General features: G+C 45.0%; 1 protein-coding gene across 1 annotated transcript in view; it reads right to left on the bottom strand.

The window, feature by feature from the left end:
* The window catches only part of LOC135547094 (nck-associated protein 5-like), a 117,567-nt gene that overhangs the window by 30,469 nt on the left and 67,721 nt on the right, over window positions 1–19,377 (bottom strand). The window contains exons 5-6 of the mRNA XM_064975761.1: window positions 16,338–16,376; window positions 15,218–15,337 (exon numbers count right to left, since the gene is read on the bottom strand). Of these exons, the coding sequence (XP_064831833.1) occupies window positions 15,218–15,337; window positions 16,338–16,376 (159 nt within the window). The remainder of the gene's footprint in view (window positions 1–15,217; window positions 15,338–16,337; window positions 16,377–19,377) is intronic.

Raw genomic sequence — 19,377 nt, 5'->3', positions numbered from 1 at the left:
GTTTCAGGTGTCTCCGGAAGGTGGTGATTGACTCCGCTGTCCTGACGTCGTGAGGGAGTTTGTTCCACCATTGGGGGCCAGAGCAGCGAACAGTTTTGACTGGGCTGAGCGGGAACTGTACTTCCTCAGTGGTAGGGAGGCGAGCAGGCCAGAGGTGGATGAACGCAGTGCCCTTGTTTGGGTGTAGGGCCTGATCAGAGCCTGGAGGTACTGCGGTGCCGTTCCCCTCACAGCTCCGTAGGCAAGCACCATGGTCTTGTAGCGGATGCGAGCTTCAACTGGAAGCCAGTGGAGAGAGCGGAGGAGTGGGGTGACGTGAGAGAACTTGGGAAGGTTGAACACCAGACGGGCTGCGGCGTTCTGGATGAGTTGTAGGGGTTTGATGGCACAGGCAGGGAGCCCAGCCAACAGCGAGTTGCAGTAATCCAGACGGGAGATGACAAGTGCCTGGATTAGGACCTGCGCCGCTTCCTGTGTGAGGCAGGGTCGTACTCTGCGGATGTTGTAGAGCATGAACCTACAGGAACGGGCCACCGCCTTGATGTTAGTTGAGAACGACAGGGTGTTGTCCAGGATCACGCCAAGGTTCTTAGCGCTCTGGGAGGAGGAAACAATGGAGTTGTCAACCGTGATGGCGAGATCATGGAACGGGCAGTCCTTCCCCGGGAGGAAGAGCAGCTCCGTCTTGCCGAGGTTCAGCTTGAGGTGGTGATCCGTCATCCACACTGATATGTCTGCCAGACATGCAGAGATGCGATTCGCCACCTGGTCATCAGAAGGGGGAAAGGAGAAGATTAATTGTGTGTCGTCTGCATAGCAATGATAGGAGAGACCATGTGAGGTTATGACAGAGCCAAGTGACTTGGTGTATAGCGAGAATAGGAGAGGGCCTAGAACAGAGCCCTGGGGGACACCAGTGGTGAGAGCGCGTGGCGAGGAGACAGATTCTCGCCACGCCACCTGGTAGGAGCGACCTGTCAGGTAGGACGCAATCCAAGCGTGGGCCGCGCCGGAGATGCCCAACTCGGAGAGGGTGGAGAGGAGGATCTGATGGTTCACAGTGTCGAAGGCAGCCGATAGGTCTAGAAGGATGAGAGCAGAGGAGAGAGAGTTAGCTTTAGCAGTGCGGAGCGCCTCCGTGATACAGAGAAGAGCAGTCTCAGTTGAATGACTAGTCTTGAAACCTGACTGATTTGGATCAAGAAGGTCATTCTGAGAGAGATAGCGGGAGAGCTGGCCAAGGACGGCACGTTCAAGAGTTTTGGAGAGAAAAGAAAGAAGGGATACTGGTCTGTAGTTGTTGACATCGGAGGGATCGAGTGTAGGTTTTTTCAGAAGGGGCGACTCTCGCTCTCTTGAAGACGGAAGGGACGTAGCCAGCGGTCAGGGATGAGTTGATGAGCGAGGTGAGGTAAGGGAGAAGGTCTCCGGAAATGGTCTGGAGAAGAGAGGAGGGGATAGGGTCAAGCGGGCAGGTTGTTGGGCGGCCGGCCGTCACAAGAAGCGAGATTTCATCTGGAGAGAGAGGGGAGAAAGAGGTCAGAGCACAGGGTAGGGCAGTGTGAGCAGAACCAGCGGTGTCGTTTGACTTAGCAAACGAGGATCGGATGTCGTCGACCTTCTTTTCAAAATGGTTGACGAAGTCATCTGCAGAGAGGGAGGAGGGGGGGGGGGGAGGAGGATTCAGGAGGGAGGAGAAGGTGGCGAAGAGCTTCCTAGGGTTAGAGGCAGATGCTTGGAATTTAGAGTGGAAGAAAGTGGCTTTAGCAGCAGAGACAGAGGAGGAAAATGTAGAGAGGAGGGAGTGAAAGGATGCCAGGTCCGCAGGGAGGCGAGTTTTCCTCCATTTCCGCTCGGCTGCCCGGAGCACTGTTCTGTGAGCTCGCAGTGAGTCGTCGAGCCACGGAGCGGGAGGGGAGGACCGAGCCGGCCTGGAGGATAGGGGACATAGAGAGTCAAAGGATGCAGAAAGGGAAGAGAGGAGGGTTGAGGAGGCAGAATCAGGAGATAGGTTGGAGAAGGTATGAGCAGAGGGAAGAGATGATAGGATGGAAGAGGAGAGAGTGGCGGGGGAGAGAGAGCGAAGGTTGGGACGGCGCGATACCATCCGAGTAGGGGCAGTGTGGGAAGTGTTGGATGAAAGCGAGAGGAAAAGGATACAAGGTAGTGGTCGGAGACTTGGAGGGGAGTTGCAATGAGGTTAGTGGAAGAACAGCATCTAGTAAAGATGAGGTCGAGCGTATTGCCTGCCTTGTGAGTAGGGGGGAAGGTGAGAGGGTGAGGTCAAAAGAGGAGAGGAGTGGAAAGAAGGAGGCAGAGAGGAATGAGTCAAAGGTAGACGTGGGGAGGTTAAAGTCGCCCAGGACTGTGAGAGGTGAGCCGTCCTCAGGAAAGGAGCTTATCAAGGCATCAAGCTCATTGATGAACTCTCCGAGGGAACCTGGAGGGCGATAAATGATAAGGATGTTAAGCTTGAAAGGGCTGGTAACTGTGACAGCATGGAATTCAAAGGAGGCGATAGACAGATGGGTAAGGGGAGAAAGAGAGAATGACCACTTGGGAGAGATGAGGACCTGCGCCGCTTCCTGTGTGGAGGTCTACCCTGTACCACCTCCACACACCAGCCCTCCGGTGGCAGCTCCCCGCACCAGGCTTCCTGTGCGTGTCCTCGGCCCAGTACCACCAGTGCCAGCACCACGCATCAGGCCTACAGTGCGCCTCGCCTCTCCAGCGCTGCCAGAGCCTTCCTCCTCTCCTGCGCTGCCGGAGTCTCCCGCCTGTTCAGCGCAGCCAGAGCTGCCAGTCTGCATGGAGCAGCCAGAGCTGCCAGTCTGCATGGAGCAGCCAGAGCTGCCAGTCTGCATGGAACAGCCAGAGCTGCCAGTCTGCATGGAGCAGCCAGAGCTGCCAGTCGGCATGGAGCAGCCAGAGCTGCCAGTCTGCAAGGAGCTGCCAGTCTGCAAGGAGCTGCCAGTCTGCAAGGAGCTGCCAGAGCTGCCAGTCTGCATGGAGCAGCCAGAGCTGCCAGTCTGCATGGAGCAGCCAGAGATGCCAGTCTGCATGGAGCAGCCAGAGCCACCAGTCAGCATGGAGCAGCCAGAGCCTCCAGTCAGCATGGAGCAGCCAGAGCTGCCAGTCAGCATGGAGCAGCCAGAGCCGTCAGTCTGCCAGGATCTGCCAGTCAGCCAGACTCTTCCAGATCCGCCAGTCAGCCAGACTCTTCCAGATCCGCCAGTCAGCCAGACTCTTCCAGATCCGTCAGTCAGCCAGGATCTGCCAGAACCACCAGCCAGCCAGGATCTGCCAGAGCCTTCCTCCTCTCCTGTGCTGTCGGAGACTCCCGCGTGTCCGGCGCTGCTGCCGGAACCTCCCGCATGTCCGGCGCTGCCGGAGTCTGAAGAGCCCATCTGTCCCGAGCTGCCCCTCAGTCCAGTGTCATTAAGTTGGGTCGCCGTGGCTAGGAGGCCACGGAAGCGGACAAGGTGGGGGACTAAGACTACGGTGAAGTGGGGGCCATGTCCAGCACCAGAGCCGCCACCGCGGACAGATGCCCACCCAGACCCTCCACGATAGGTTCAGGTTTTGCGGCCGGAGTCCGGGGGGGGGTACTGTCACACCCTGACCATAGTTTGCTTTGTATGTTTCTATGTTTTGGTTGGTCAGGGTGTGATCTGAGTGGGCATTCTATGTTGGATGTCTTGTTGATCTATTTCTATGTCTGGCCTGATATGGTTCTCAATCAGAGGCAGGTGTTAGTCATTGTCTCTGATTGGGAACCATATTTAGGTAGCCTGGGTTTCACAGTGTGTTTGTGGGTGATTGTTCCTGTCTCTGTGTCTGCACCAGATAGGACTGTTTAGGGTTTTGCACATTTATTGTTTTGTTAGTTATTTCATGTCTAGTTCCTTTTATTAAAGAACATGAATAACCACCACGCTGCATTTTGGTCCGCTTCTCCTTCACCAGAGGAAAACCCTTACACTAACGTTAGTTGGCTACTAATACATCGAACTTGCCAGTATATTTGGTAAGAAGAGGGGTGGGGGTGTATGCCTTATGGCTAACGAGGCATGGTGCGATGAAAGAAACATACAGGAACTCAAATCCTTCTGTTCACCTGATTTAGAATTCCTCACAATCAAATGTAGACCGCATTATCTACCAAGAGAATTCTCTTTGATTATAATCACAGCCGTATATATCCCCCCCCAAGCAGACACATCGATGGCTCTGAACGAACTTTAACTCTTTGCAAACTGGAAACCATTTATCCGGAGGCTGCATTCATTGTTGCTGGGGATTTTAACAAGGCTAATCTGAAAACAAGACTCCCTAAATTTTATCAACATATCGATTGCGCAACCAGGGGTGGAAAAACGTTGGATCACTGTTACTCTAACTTCCGCGACGCATATAATGCCCTGCCCCGCCCCCCTTTCGGAAAAGCTGACCATGACTCCATTTTGCTGATACCTGCCTACAGACAAAAGCTAAAAAAAGAAGCTCCCATGCTGAGGTCTGTCCAACGCTGGTCCGACCAAGCTGACTCCACACTCCAAGACTGCTTCCATCACGTGGACTGGGACATGTTTCGTATTGCGTCAGATAACAACATTGACAAATACGCTGATTCGGTGTGCGAGTTCATTAGAACGTGCGTTGAAGATGTCGTTCCCATAGCAACGATTAAAACATTCCCTAACCAGAAACCGTGGATTGATGGCAGCATTTGCGTGAAACTGAAAGCGCGAACCACTGCTTTCAATCAGGGCAAGGTGTCTGGTAACATGACTGAATAAAAACAGTGCAGCTATTCCCTCCGTAAGGCTATCAAACAAGCTAAGCGTCAGTACAGAGACAAAGTAGAATCCCAATTCAACGGCTCAGACACAAGAGGCATGTGGCAGGGTCTACAGTCAATCACAGACTACAGGAAGAAATCCAGCCCAGTCACGGACCAGGATGTCTTGCTCCCAGGCAGACTAAATAACTTTTTTGCCCGCTTTGAGGACAATACAGTGCCACTGACACGGCCTGCAACGGAAACATGCGGTCTCTCCTTCACTGCAGCCGAGGTGAGTAAAACATTTAAACGTGTTAACCCTCGCAAGGCTGCAGGCCCAGATGGCATCCCCAGCCGCGCCCTCAGAGCATGCGCAGACCAGCTGGCTGGTGTGTTTACGGACATATTCAATCAATCCCTATACCAGTCTGCTGTTCCCACATGCTTCAAGAGGGCCACCATTGTTCCTGTTCCCAAGAAAGCTAAGGTTACTGAGCTAAACGACTACCGCCCCGTAGCACTCACTTCCGTCATCATGAAGTGCTTTGAGAGACTAGTCAAGGACCATATCACCTCCACCCTACCTGACACCCTAGACCCACTCCAATTTGCTTACCGCTCAAATAGGTCCACAGACGATGCAATCTCAACCACACTGCACACTGCCCTAACCCATCTGGACAAGAGGAATACCTATGTGAGAATGCTGTTCATCGACTACAGCTCGGCATTCAACACCATAGTACCCTCCAAGCTCGTCATCAAGCTCGAGACCCTGGGTTTCGACCCCGCCCTGTGCAACTGGGTACTGGACTTCCTGACGGGCCGCCCCCAGGTGGTGAGGGTAGGTAACAACATCTCCTCCCCGCTGATCCTCAACACTGGGGCCCCACAAGGGTGCGTTCTGAGCCCTCTCCTGTACTCCCTGTTCACCCACGACTGCGTGGCCACGCACGCCTCCAACTCAATCATCAAGTTTGCGGACAACACAACAGTGGTAGGCTTGATTACCAACAACGACGAGACGGCCTACAGGGAGGAGGTGAGGGCCCTCGGAGTGTGGTGTCAGGAAAATAACCTCACACTCAACGTCAACAAAACTAAGGAGATGATTGTGGACTTCTGGAAACAGCAGAGGGAACACCCCCCTATCCACATCGATGGAACAGTAGTGGAGAGAGTAGCAAGTTTTAAGTTCCTCGGCATACACATCTGAATTGGTCCACTCACACAGACAGCATCGTGAAGAAGGCGCAGCAGCGCCTCTTCAACCTCAGGAGGCTGAAGAAATTCGGCTTGTCACCAAAAGCACTCACATTTACATTTACATTTAAGTCATTTAAGTCGCTCTTATCCAGAGCGACTTACAAATTGGTGAACTCACAAACTTCTACAGATGCACAATCGAGAGCATCCTGGCGGGCTGTATCACTGCTCCGCCCTCAACCGTAAGGCTCTCCAGAGGGTAGTGAGGTCTGCACAACGCATCACCGGGGGCAAACTACCTGCCCTCCAGGACACCTACACCACCCGATGATACAGGAAGGCCATAAAGATCATCAAGGACATCAACCCCCGAGCCACTGCCTGTTCACCCCGCTATCATCCAGAAGGCGAGGTCAGTACAGGTGCATCAAAGCTGGGACCGAGAGACTGAAAAACAGCTTCTATCTCAAGGCCATCAGACTGTTAAACAGCCACCACTAACATTGAGTGGCTGCTGCCAACACACTGACACTGACTCAACTCCAGCCACTTTAATAATGGGAATTGATGGGAAATGATGTAAATATATCACTAGCCACTTTAAACAATGCTACCTTATATAATGTTACTTACCCTACATTATTCATCTCATATGCATACGTATATACTGTACTCTATATCATCGACTGCATCCTTATGTAATACATGTATCACTAGCCACTTTAACTATGCCACTTTGTTTACATACTCATCTCATATGTATATACTGTACTCGATACCATCTACTGTATCTTGCCTATGCTGCTCTGTACCATCACTCATTCATATATCCTTATGTACATATTCTTTATCCCCTTACACTGTGTATAAGACAGTAGTTTAGGAATTGTTAGTTAGATTACTTGTTGGTTATTACTGCATTGTCGGAACTAGAAGCACAAGCATTTTGCTACACTCGCACTAACATCTGCTAACCATGTGTATGTGACAAATAAAATTTGATTTGATTTGATTTGATATATTAACTATATGCAATCTAACTTAACTACCCAATGTGTATTGACTTGATTATTCATAAAATTCTAGTTTAGCTAAGTGGTATAGTTATTGTGCTTTCTCAAATGGACATTCTTAATGAAGTTGTAAGATGTCTAGCTAGTAATTTGTTATGCTAACAAGCTAGCAAGAAGTTGCATAGCAACAGGATACACTTACAGTGGACAGGTGAAGTGCTAGTACACTCAACTGAAAGGATACCATTCATTTACAGTATACTAAAATTAACTAATAGTATATAGTATAAGTATGTTGCATACATTATGTTAGTATATGTAGGTATTGTCTTATCACAGAAATGCAAGATGCTTAGAAGGAATTGCTTGAAAGTCGAAATCTCTTCTTTCATTTGACAGACAAATGTAAAACGCAATTTAATTTACGTACACTACAGGTACATTTGAAATTAAATTGTTGCACACACACCACACACTCCCCATCACCACTATCTTCCCCCACCCCTAAAAATGAATTTATTGAAGGTTTCAATGGGAAGGGAAAATAGTCAAACCTAGTCCTATTCAATCAAGTGTGACATTTTCAGACATCTGGTAACCAGTTTTGATTGAATCGGAACCCCAGGAGTATTTTTCTTTGGAAAACACTAAAGGACACTGATTTAACACTCCTAACAATAACACCTAAAAGTTTTACTAACACCTATGCATGCAACTTTAATGTTTTACTATAGTCACAGACACTTTTTTATTTATTTTATTTAATTGTACCTTTATTTTACTAGGCAAGTCAGTTAAGAACAAATTCTTATTTTCAATGATGGCCTAGGAACAGTGGGTTAACTGCCTGTTGAGGGGCAGAATGACAGATTTGTACCTTGTCAGCTCGGGGATTTGAACTTGCAACCTTTTGGTTACTAATCCAACGCTCTTACCACTAGGCTACCCTGCCGCCCCAATGATTTATATTACCAGCCTGTTCAACCTCTCTTTCACATTGTCTGAGATCCCCAAGGATTGGAAAGCTGCCACAGTCATCCCCCTCTTCAAAGGGGGAGACACCCTGGACCCAAACTGTTACAGACCTATATCCACCCTGCCCTGCCTATCTAAGGTCTTCGAAAGCCAAGTCAACAAACTGGTCACTGATCATCTCGAATCACACCGTACCTTCTCCGCTGTGCAATCTGGTTTCCGAGCCGGTCACGGGTGCACCTCAGCCACGCTCAAGGTACTAAACGATATCATAACGGCCATCGATAAAAGACAGTACTGTGCAGCCATCTTCATCGACCTTGCCAAGGCTTTCGACTCTGTCAATCACCATATTCTTATCGGCAGACTCAGTAGCCTTGGTTTTTCTGATGACTGCCTTGCCTGGTTCACCAACTACTTTGCAGACAGAGTGCAGTGTGTCAAATCGGAGGGCATGCTGTCCGGTCCTCTGGCAGTCTCTATGGGGGTGCCACAGGGTTCAATTCTCGGGCCGACTCTTTTCTCTGTATATATCAATGATGTTGCTCTTGCTGCAGGCGATTCCCTGATCCACCTCTATGCAGACGACACCATTCTATATACTTCCGGCCCGTCCTTGGACACTGTGCTATCTTGCCTCCAAACAAGCTTCAATGCCATACAACACTCCTTCTGTGGCCTCCAACTGCTCTTAAACGCTAGTAAAACCAAATGCATGCTGTTCAACCATTCACTGCCTGCACCCGCACGCCTGACTAGTATCACCACCCTGGATGGTTCCAACCTTGAATATGTGGCCCTCGCTACATATTCGTCGCCAGACCCACTGGTTCCAGGTCATCTACAAGTCCATGCTAGGTAAAGCTCCGCCTTATCTCAGTTCACTGGTCACGATGGCAACACCCACCCGTAGCACGCGCTCCAGCAGGTGTATCTCACTGATCATCCCTAAAGCCAACACCTCATTTGGCCGCCTTTCGTTTCAGTTTTCTGCTGCCTGTGACTGGAACGAATTGCAAAAATGACTGAGGTTGGAGACTTTTATCTCCCTCACCAACTTCAAACATCTGCTATCGGAGCAGCTAACCGATCGCTGCAGCTGTACATAGTCTTATCGGTAAATAGCCCACCCAATTTTACCTACCTCATCACCTCATTTTATTTATTTATTTACTTTTCTGCTCTTTTGCACACCAATATCTCTACCTGTACATGACCATCTGATCATTTATCACTCCAGTGTTAATCTGCAAAATTGTAAGTATTTGCCTACCTCCTCATGCCTTTTGCACACAATGTATATAGACTCTTTTTTTCTACTGTGTTATTGACTTGTTTATTGTTTACTCCATGTGTAACTCTGTGTTGTCTGTTCACACTGCCATGCTTTATCTTGGCCAGGTCGCAGTTGCAAATGAGAACTTGTTCTCAACTAGCCTACCTGGTTAAATAAAGGTAAAATAAAAAAATAAAAATAAAACAGTGCCGTCAAAAAAAATTCAGACCCCTATTTTTTACAATGGTGGGGGAGTACCAAAATGGAGGAGTGGGGGCTTAAAAACAGCACCTCCCAGTCATCTAGTGTATACAGTGCCTTCAGAAATTATTCACACCCCTTGACTTTTTCCACATTTTGTTGTGTTACAGCCTGAATTTAAAATAGATTAAATTGAGAGTTTTTGTAACTGGCCTACATGCAATACCCCATAATGTCAAAGTGGAATCATGTTTTTTTTTGTTTTTTTTTACAAATGTATAAAAAATGAAAAGCTGAAATGTCTTAAGTCAATAAGTATTCAACCCCATTGTTATGGCAAGCCTAAATAAGTTCAGGAGTAAATATTTGCTTAAGTCACAGAATAAGTTGCATTAACTCACAAAAATAGTGTTTAACATGATTTTTCAATGACCGCCACATCTCTGTACCCCACACATGCAAATAATTGTAAGGTCCCTCAGTCGAGCAGTGAATTTCAAACACAGATTCAAAAGACCAGGGAGGTTTTCCAATGCCTCGCAATTAAGAGCACCTATTGGTAGATGGGTAAAAAAAATGAAAAAACTGGCCGGTGGCTTCAAACACCTATCATTGTCCAGTACATAGCATCAGAGATCCAGGGTTGAAATACATCAGGGATGGGCAACTTTGATGGGGGTGGGGGCCACAAAAAATCTGAACTCATTTTATAACTAATTTCATGCAATTCTACAAATTTTGTCATGGGGCGGGGAGAGGAAAATTAGCTGTTTCCTGCAATTCTACACATTTTGCCATAGGGTGGTGAGAAATGTTTGCAGCTGTTAATTTGACCATGATAACAAGTTTAGAAAGCTAACTGATAAACTAACTTAGTCTAAAAAGACTTCACTGACATGGGCTAATTGACTGATTATCAGTGACTTCACTTAACAAGAGAAAAACTGTTGACGGAAAATCAAATGTTGAAATTGTGTATTTTACTATTCTAACCTTCAACAGTAAGTTGAAAGCCTGACTGAGTTCCAAAATTGTTATTATTTTGTTTTTTAAATTGTTTTTGTTTAGTTTTTTGGGTAAATTGACCCTTCAAAAGGGGGGCCACGGACCGCCAGTTGCCCATCTCTGATATCTACTATTGGTTCTACCCTGTCGGATCTGTACCAATATAACTCCCTGCTTCAGTACCACTGATCTCCGGCAGGAAGAAGTGCAGTCAGTTGCTCCCTTGGTGCGTTGATACATTTGACCTTTACAGAAAAGGCCAGGGATGTGGGATAACGTTTTTACTGCCCTTTTAAGCTCATAGTAAACTTAATGAACTGACAGGGGAATCAAACATTTCATGTTCAAATCATGACCATTTCCAGTGAGGTCAAAAAAGGAAAAGAACAAGACAGAGATCATAATAATTGTAATCTGTAATTCTCTCCTTCTATTGCATTTACTTTTTCTTCAAATGAAATACCAACATTTAAATCGTCAAATATTTTTTACTCCCTTGTGAACCTGTGTAGCCTCTTAACTGGCCATGGCTTTACAAAAAGATAAAAATGATCCACCGTACAGTAGATGTGAAAACATCTACAAGACTGCACAGGGAGTAGATGTGCTGAATCCCCCCCCCACAAGACAGAAAAATTAAAAGTGTCTAATACACCTTTCAAACCAAGATGTTTTTCCGCCAACTTTAAGCATCCCGACAACTTTTTGCCCCACAATAGTAACCTAACTGACAAAGTGAAAATAATGAAGCCTATACAGAGTACAAATGTTCCAATACATGCATTCTGTTTGTAACAACACACTAAAGTAATGCTGCAACGCAATTAACTTTTGTCCTGAATACAACATGCTAATTTTGTGGCAAATCCAATAGAATACATTACTGAGTACTACTCTCCACATTTTCAACCATAGAGGTGGCTGCCACAAGGCCAAATCTACACTGGAGTTGCTTACCAAGAAGACAGTAAATGTTCCTGAGTGGCCGAGTTGCAGTTTTGACTTAAATCTACTTGAAAATCTATGGAAAGACCCGGGAATGGTTGTCTAGCAATGATCAAGAACCAATTTCACAGACTTGAAGAATTTTGAAAAGAATAATGGGAATCCAGGTGTGGAAAGCTCTTAGAGACTTACCCAGAAAGACTCACAGCCTTAATCACTGCCAAAGGTGCTTCTACAAAGTATTGACTGAGTGGTGAAAAAAAAATTGTTCTGAAAAAAAATTATATTAGTCTTGTGTTTTTTAGGACCTGCCTAAACAATAGCTGCCCAACCACATCTGCACATCTGCACACCACATCTGCACACCACTACTACCTCTTTTCACTGGCATGCACACGCGAGGTATAAAAGGTGTATCCAGACAAGAATGTGGTTAAAATGGGCCTGTTTGTAAGGGGGTCATATAAACATTGCCCATTTTTTTAATAGGCGGCAAAATACCATAAATCCATGTGAAAACACTATAAGTTCGGCTGATCTACCTCAAACTTTTGGGTATTAACAAAGTAGCTCCTAGGAGTCTTGAAAGCAGCCACACCCTGAGATGACAAAGTTAGCTGTTCAAGGAAATAAAGGTTGGTCTCCTCTGTCTTGGATCTGCCGTTAGCTCTCGTGAAATCAATATCATTAACAACTGTTCTTGAATATCTAAATGGGACAAATAACAAGATACTGTAATTGGATGTCATAACACTAAATTATTATTCGGAAATATCATTTAAATTACATGATTAGTCTGTGTGTGTGTGTATATATACACACACACACACACACACACACACACACACATAGTAACAGTCACAAGTTTGGACACACCCACTCATTCAAGGGTTTTTCTTTATTTTGACCCTTTTCTACATTGTAAAATAATAGTAATTTCAAAACTATGAAATAACACATATGGAATAATGTAGTTACCAAAAGAAGTGTTAAACAAATCAAAATATATTTTATATTTGAGATACTTCAAAGTAGCCATCCTTTGCCTTGATGACAGCTTTGCACACTCTTGGCATTCTCTCAACCATGAGATAGTCTTACAATGAGATAGTCACCTGGAATGCATTTCAATTAACAGGTGTGCCTTGTTAAAAGTTAATTTGTGGAATTTATTTCCTTCTTCATGTGTTTGAGCCAATCAGTTCTGATGTGACAAGGTAGGGTTGGTATACAGAAGATAGCCCTATTTGGTAAATCAAGTCCATGTTAAGGCAAGAACAGCTCAAATAAGCAAAGAGAAACGACAGTCCATCATTACTTTAAGACATGAATGTCAGTCAAAGTGGAAAAAGAAGAAGTTTCTTCAAGTGCAGCCGCAAAAACCATCAAGTGCTATGATGAAACTGGCTCTCACGGGGAGCGCCACAGGAAAGGAAGACCCAGAGTTACCTCTGCTGCAGAGGATAAGTTCATTAGGGTTAACTCCACCTCAGATTGCAGCCCAAATAAATGCTTTGCAGAGTTCAAGTAACAGACATCTCAACATCAACTGTTCAGAGGAGACTGCACCAATCAGGCCTTCATGGTCAAATTGCTGCAAAGAAACCACTACTAAAGGACACCAATAAGAAGACGAGACTTGCTTGGACCAAGATACACGAGCAATGGACATTAGGTATGTGGAAATCTGTGGTGTGTGATGGTGTGGGAGTGCTTTGCTGGTGACACTGTCTGTGATTTATTTAGAATTCAAGGCACAGTTAACCGGCGTGGCTACCACAGCAATCTGCAGCCATACGCAATCCCATCTGGTTGCGCTTAGTGGGATTTTCATTTATCTTTCAACAGGATGGCTGTGTAAGGGCTGTTTGACCAAGAAGGAGAATGATGGATTGCTGAATCAGGTGACCTGGCCTCCACAATCACCAAACCTCAACCCAATTGAGATGGTTTGGGATGAGTTGGACCGCAGAGTGAAAGAAAAGCAGTCAACAAGTGCTCAGCATATGTGGGAAAAGCATTCCAGGTGAAGCTGATTGAGAGAATTCAAAGAGTGTGCAAAGCTGTCATTAAGGCAAAGGGTGACTACTTTGAAGAATCTCAGATATGAATATATTTTGATTTGTTTAACTATTTTTTGATTACATGATTTCATGTGTGTTATTTCATAGTTTTGTCTTCACTATTATTCTACAATGTTGAAAATAGTAGAATATAAATAAAAACCACAATGAACATGTGTGTCCAAACTTTTGACAGGTACTGTATGTAAGTCATTGTCTTCAATAACTTCTTGATGCACCCATCCCGTTACCGGGATCATTATTGTCAACATCCTCTGAATTGCAGAGCTCCAAATTCAAATTAAATTACTAAAAATATTTAATTTTCATGAAATCACAAGTGCAATATAGCAAAACACAGCTTAGCTTGTTGTTAATCCACCTGGCATGTCAGATATCAAAAAAGCTTTTCGGCGAAAGCATACCAAGCATTTACGTAAGGACATCTCTCTCAGTAGATAAAACATTACAAACAGCTAGCAGCCATGTAGATTACCTTTGATGATCTTCGGATGTTTGCACTTACGAGACTCCCAGTTACACAATAAATGTTCCTTTTGTTCCATAAAGATTATTTTTATATCCAAAATACCTCCATTTGGTTGGCGCGTTATGTTCAGAAATCCACAGGCTCGAGCGGTCACGACCACGCAGACGAAAATTCCAAATAGTATCCGTAAAGTTCGTAGAAACATGTAAAACGTTTTTTATAACCAATCCTCAGGTTGTTTTTACAATATATAAGCGATAATATTTCAACCGGGACTGTCGCTTCTTCAATAGGAGAGAGAGAGAAAATGTCTGCTCCAAACTGTTGCGCATGCAAAACGCAGCCATCCAATGAGGCGATGTGATCTTTCTCGCTCATTTTTCAAATAAAAGCCTGAAACTATGTCTAAAGACTGTTCACACTATGGTGAAGCCATAGGAAATGGAATCTGGTTGATATCCCTTTAAATGGAGCGAAGGCAGGCAATGGAACAGAGACATTTCAGGAAAAACAACACCTCAGGATTGGATTTTCCTCAGGTTTTCGCTTGCAATATCAGTTCTGTTATACTCACAGACAATATTTGGACAGTTTTGGAAACTTTAGGGTGTTTTCTATCCTAATCTGACAATTATATGCATATTCTCGATTCTGGGCCTGAGAAATAGGCCGTTTCATTTGGGTACGTTTCTCATCCAAACATCAAAATACTGCCCCCTACACTCAACAGGATAAGCAATGTCTATACACTGAACATACAAAACACCTGCTCTTTTCATGACAGACTTACAGTACTCATAGAAATCCACTTCCAGATGAAAGCTATGATCCCTTACTGATGTCACTTGTTTAAATCCCCTTCAATCTGTGTAGATGAAGGGGAAGAGACAAGTTAAATAGGGAATTTTAAGCCTTAAGACATGGGTTGTGTATGTGTGGCATTTGAGTGTGTCAAGAACGGCAACACTGCTGGGTTTTTCATGCTCAGCAGTTCCAGTGTGTATCAAGAATGTTCCACCACCCAAAAAACATCAGCCAACTTAACACAAATTGAGGGAAGCATTGGCCAGCATCTCTGTGGAATGCTTTCAACACGGCCATCATCCCTGTGGAAAGCTTTTGACATCTTGGAGAGTCCATGCCCCAACAAAGTAAAAAAAAAATTGACCAATCCCATGAACCTGCTCAAATGCTAATATAGCTTATCTTTAACTAGATTTATTGATGGTCTTTATCCAGTCTATACCAAGCCAAGCCTACCTGGGAGACAGGGTTGCTGGATATTTTGACCCGCTGCTGGAACAGAACGTTCAGTATGCGGTTCTGCTGCTCCAAGTCAAACACGCGTGTCCTCAGCTTCACACACTCTTCTTTTAGGTCCTAGATTCACCCACACAAGCACAAAGAAGGTGGGTTAAACGTTGTATAAACCGGCTTATAATTATACATGTCCAGTGTGCCTTCCATTATGATTTATGTAGCGCCAGGAGTTTTTCCTGACCATGTGATAGGTCAAACTTAGGACCCAATAAGACAATCTTCATACATTAAAATGGTAGTAATATTTTCATAATAATCATTCATAATATTTTACATACACACGACTCATAGAAAGTGTCCCTGTAATATTAATTCCCAAGCATGGCACATCAGCAGAAAGTTGATAAGCATATACCATACTACTGTTCCAGCTGGCTGATAGCAATTCTTAGGTAATGTAAAGCGTAGCACAGAGAATTTTCAGCAAACCTTACTTGGTGATATGTTACTTCCTCAATTCCTGAATTGAAAGACAACACATTTCTTCTAAACTTCCATGGCTACTTGCAGGTGGTTCATTTTAAATTGACAAAATGTTACCTTATTAAATTAAATCATATTTTTGCTCCATGAAGTGTATGCCAAAGTGTATTACCAATTTCAAATCTTCTCATTGATCAAGACAGGTGAGTGTCATTGAACGCAAAGCATGATTTGAGATAGATGTAAAATAGAATAGACTTCATGGAGCAAAACCTTGATTTTATTTAATAACATGTTCTTAATTCAAACAAACTACCTGCAACTAGCAATGGAAGTTTAAAAGACATGCATTGCCTTCCAAGAAATTGAGGAAGTATCGCCAAGTAAAGGGTTGGTTAAAAATTCTCTGTGCTATGCTTTACATTATAAGTAACAACTGCAATCAGCGAGCTGGAACAGAAGTAATGGCCTGACTAGCCAATGTAATAGCTAGTAGTGAGCATGTGGTTTTTCAGTTTCAATAAACATGACAACTAATTCTATTTGTCATTATTAGGTTTCCATCATTATTTATTTTATAGCCTCCCTTAGACTTGATTGACTAATGATGCTTTAATTAAACAAAACAAAGACAAACCTTTTGAGTGAGGAGTGCTTGAACAACCTGATTAGCCACCTTCAAGCAAAAGAGAGCAGAGAGAGAGAGGAGATAAACAAAAGAGAGACCTTGCATAAACAATACACTCAAAGAAAAGTTAAGACAATGTTCAGTCAGCATGTCCTGATAAAGAAATCTTTGTCTTTCAGGCTTGTTGTACAATGTTTGTGTGAAGATGCAGAGACATTTACCTCCCCGATGTTTTAATTTTCCCCCATGATGAAATCGGGGAGGGGCCTGTAGATCTGTCTCCCTCCGTTTGTTTGTACTTTAGTCACACGCGATATCTCAGACAGCATTGGGATGATTTTGACTGAACTTAGGTGCATGTTGCGTCCTGCTATAGAGATCTGGCATTTACAAAAGTACACGGATTGGCCAAAGGCGGGAGCGATAGTAATTAACTGAAATTAGTTAGTCACACTCAATATCTCAATTGGCCCAAGGGGGAGCTGCATCATTCATGGGGGACAACAAGTTTACTGTTGCCTTGTTGTTGTTTGTTTGTTTCAAGGGCCCTAGTTGTTACTTTCATTACATATATTTAAAGCTTATACTATCATCTACATCTCTACAGTTGATTGTGTGTGTGTGTGTGTTTAGGACAGCCAGTGGAATGTTGTAGATGGTAAATCCCCACGCGCCCCTCATTAAGTTCTGATACAGTACAGTTGCGTATTAAGCCATAGCTAAAATCTAGTGATTGTTGATCGGGAAAAGAGCGATAAAATAGATGCCAGAAGATTCAAATCAAATCAAATTTTATTTGTCACATGCGCTGAATACAACAGGTGTAGGTAGACCTTACAGTGAAATACTTACTTACATGCCCTTAAAACTTATTAAAGCACTGTAGGTTAAGAAAAAAAAAGTGTTAAAACAAAAAATTGATAAGTAGAAAATATAAGTAACTAATAATTAAACAGCAGCAGTAAAATAACAATAGTGAGGCAATATACAGGGGCTATCGGTACAGAGTCAATGTGCGGGGGGGGGTCACCGGTTACCGCTTTCTGTGTGGTAGCAGAGAGAACAGTCCATGACTTGGGTGGCTGGAGACTTTTTAGGACCTTCCTCTGACACTGCCTGGTATAGAGGTCACGAATGGCAGGAAGCTTGAGGCACTCTGTAGTGCCTTGCGGTCGGAGGCCGAGCAGTTGCCATACCAGGCAGTGATGCAACCAGTCAGGATGTTCTCGATGGTGCAGCAGTAGAACCTTTTGAGGATCTGAGGACCCATGCCAAATCTTTTCAGTCTCCTGAGGGGGAATAAGCTTTGTCGTGCCCTCTTCACTACTGTAGTGTGTTTGGACCATGATAGTTTGTTGGTGAGGTGGACACCAAGGAACTTGAAACTGTCAACCTGCTCCACTGCGCCCTGTCGATGAGAATGGGGGCGTGCCTGGGACTCCTTTTCCTGTAGTCCACGATCATCTCCTTTGTCTTGATCACGTTGAGGGAGAGGTTGTTGTCCTGGCACCACACAACCTCCCAATAGGCTGTCTCATCGTTGTTGGTGATCAGGCCTACCACTGTTGTGTCATCGGCAAACTTGATGATGGTTTTGGAGTCATGCTTGGCCACACAGTCATGAGTGAATAGGGAGTACAGGAGGGGACTGAGCGTGCACCCCTGAGGGGCCCCCGTGTTGAGGATCACCATGTCGGATGTGTTGTTACCTACCCTTACCACCTGGGGGCGGCCCATTAGGAAGTCCAGGATCCAGTTGCAGAGGGAGGTGTTTAGTCCCAGGGTCCTTAGCTTTGTGATGAGCTTTGAGGGCACACGGTGTTGAACGCTGATTTGTAATCAATGAATAGCATTCTCATATAGGTGTTCCTTTTGTCCAGGTGGGAAAGGGCAGTGTGGAGTGCAACAGAGATTGCATCATGTGTGGATCTGTTGGGGGGGTATGCAAATTGGAGTGGGTCAGGGGTTTCTGGGATAATGGTGTTGATGTGAGTCATGACCAGCCTTTCAAAGCACTGTATGGCTACAGACGTGAGTGCTACAGGTCAGTAGTCATTTAGGCAGGTTACCTATGTGTTCTTGGGCACAGGGACTATGGTGGTCTGCTTGAAACCTGTTGGTATTACACTCAGTCAGGGACAGTTTGAAAATGTCAGTGAAGACACTTGCTAATTGGTCAGCACATGCTCAGAGTACAGCCTGTTGAAAGGTCTTACTCACATCGGCTATGGAGAGCGTGATCACACAGTCGTCCGGAACAGCTGAAGCTCTCATGTATGCTTCAGTGTTACTTGCCACGAAGCAAGCATAGACGTTTTTTTAGCTCGTCTGGTAGGCTCGTGTTGCTGGGCAGCTCGTGGCTGTGCTTCCCTTTGTAGTCTGTAACAGTTTGCAAGCCCTGCCACATCCGACGAGCGTCGGAGCTGGCGTAGTACGATTCAATCTTAGTCTTTTATTGACGCTTTGCCTGTTTGATGGTTCGTCGGAGGGCCTAGTGGGATTTCTTATATTCTTCTGGGTTATCCTTTCGCTCCGAGCAGATGTTGCCTGTAATCCACGGCTTCTGATTGGGGTATGTAGGTACAGTCACTGTGGGGACGACATCATCGATGCACTTATTGATGAAGCCAGTGACTGATGGGGTGTACTCCTCAATGCCATTGGAAGAATCCAGGAACACATTCCAGTCTGTGCTAGCAAAACTGTCCTGTAACATCTGCTTCATTTGACCACTTTCTTATTGACTGAGTTACTGGTGCTTCCTGCTTTAGTTTTTGCTTGTAAGTGACGATAGACGATATAATTATGGTCAGACTGGCCAAATGGAGGGCGAGGGAGAGCTTTGTACACGTCTCTGTTTGTGGCATAAAGGTGGTCTAGAGTTTTTTCCCCCTCTGGTTGCACATTTACCATGCTGATAGAAATAAGGTAAAATGGATGAGTTTCCCTGCATTAAAGTTTCCAACCACTAGGAGCTCCGCCTCTGGATGAGCATTTTACCTGTTTGCTATTGGCCATTTACAGCTCATTGAGTGTGGTCTTAGTGCAA

This window comes from Oncorhynchus masou, chromosome 10, assembly GCF_036934945.1.
Source record: "Oncorhynchus masou masou isolate Uvic2021 chromosome 10, UVic_Omas_1.1, whole genome shotgun sequence".
NCBI lineage: Eukaryota > Metazoa > Chordata > Actinopteri > Salmoniformes > Salmonidae > Oncorhynchus > Oncorhynchus masou.
Note: the sequence above shows the minus strand (reverse complement) of the source record. Positions and strands in the feature narration are given on the sequence as shown.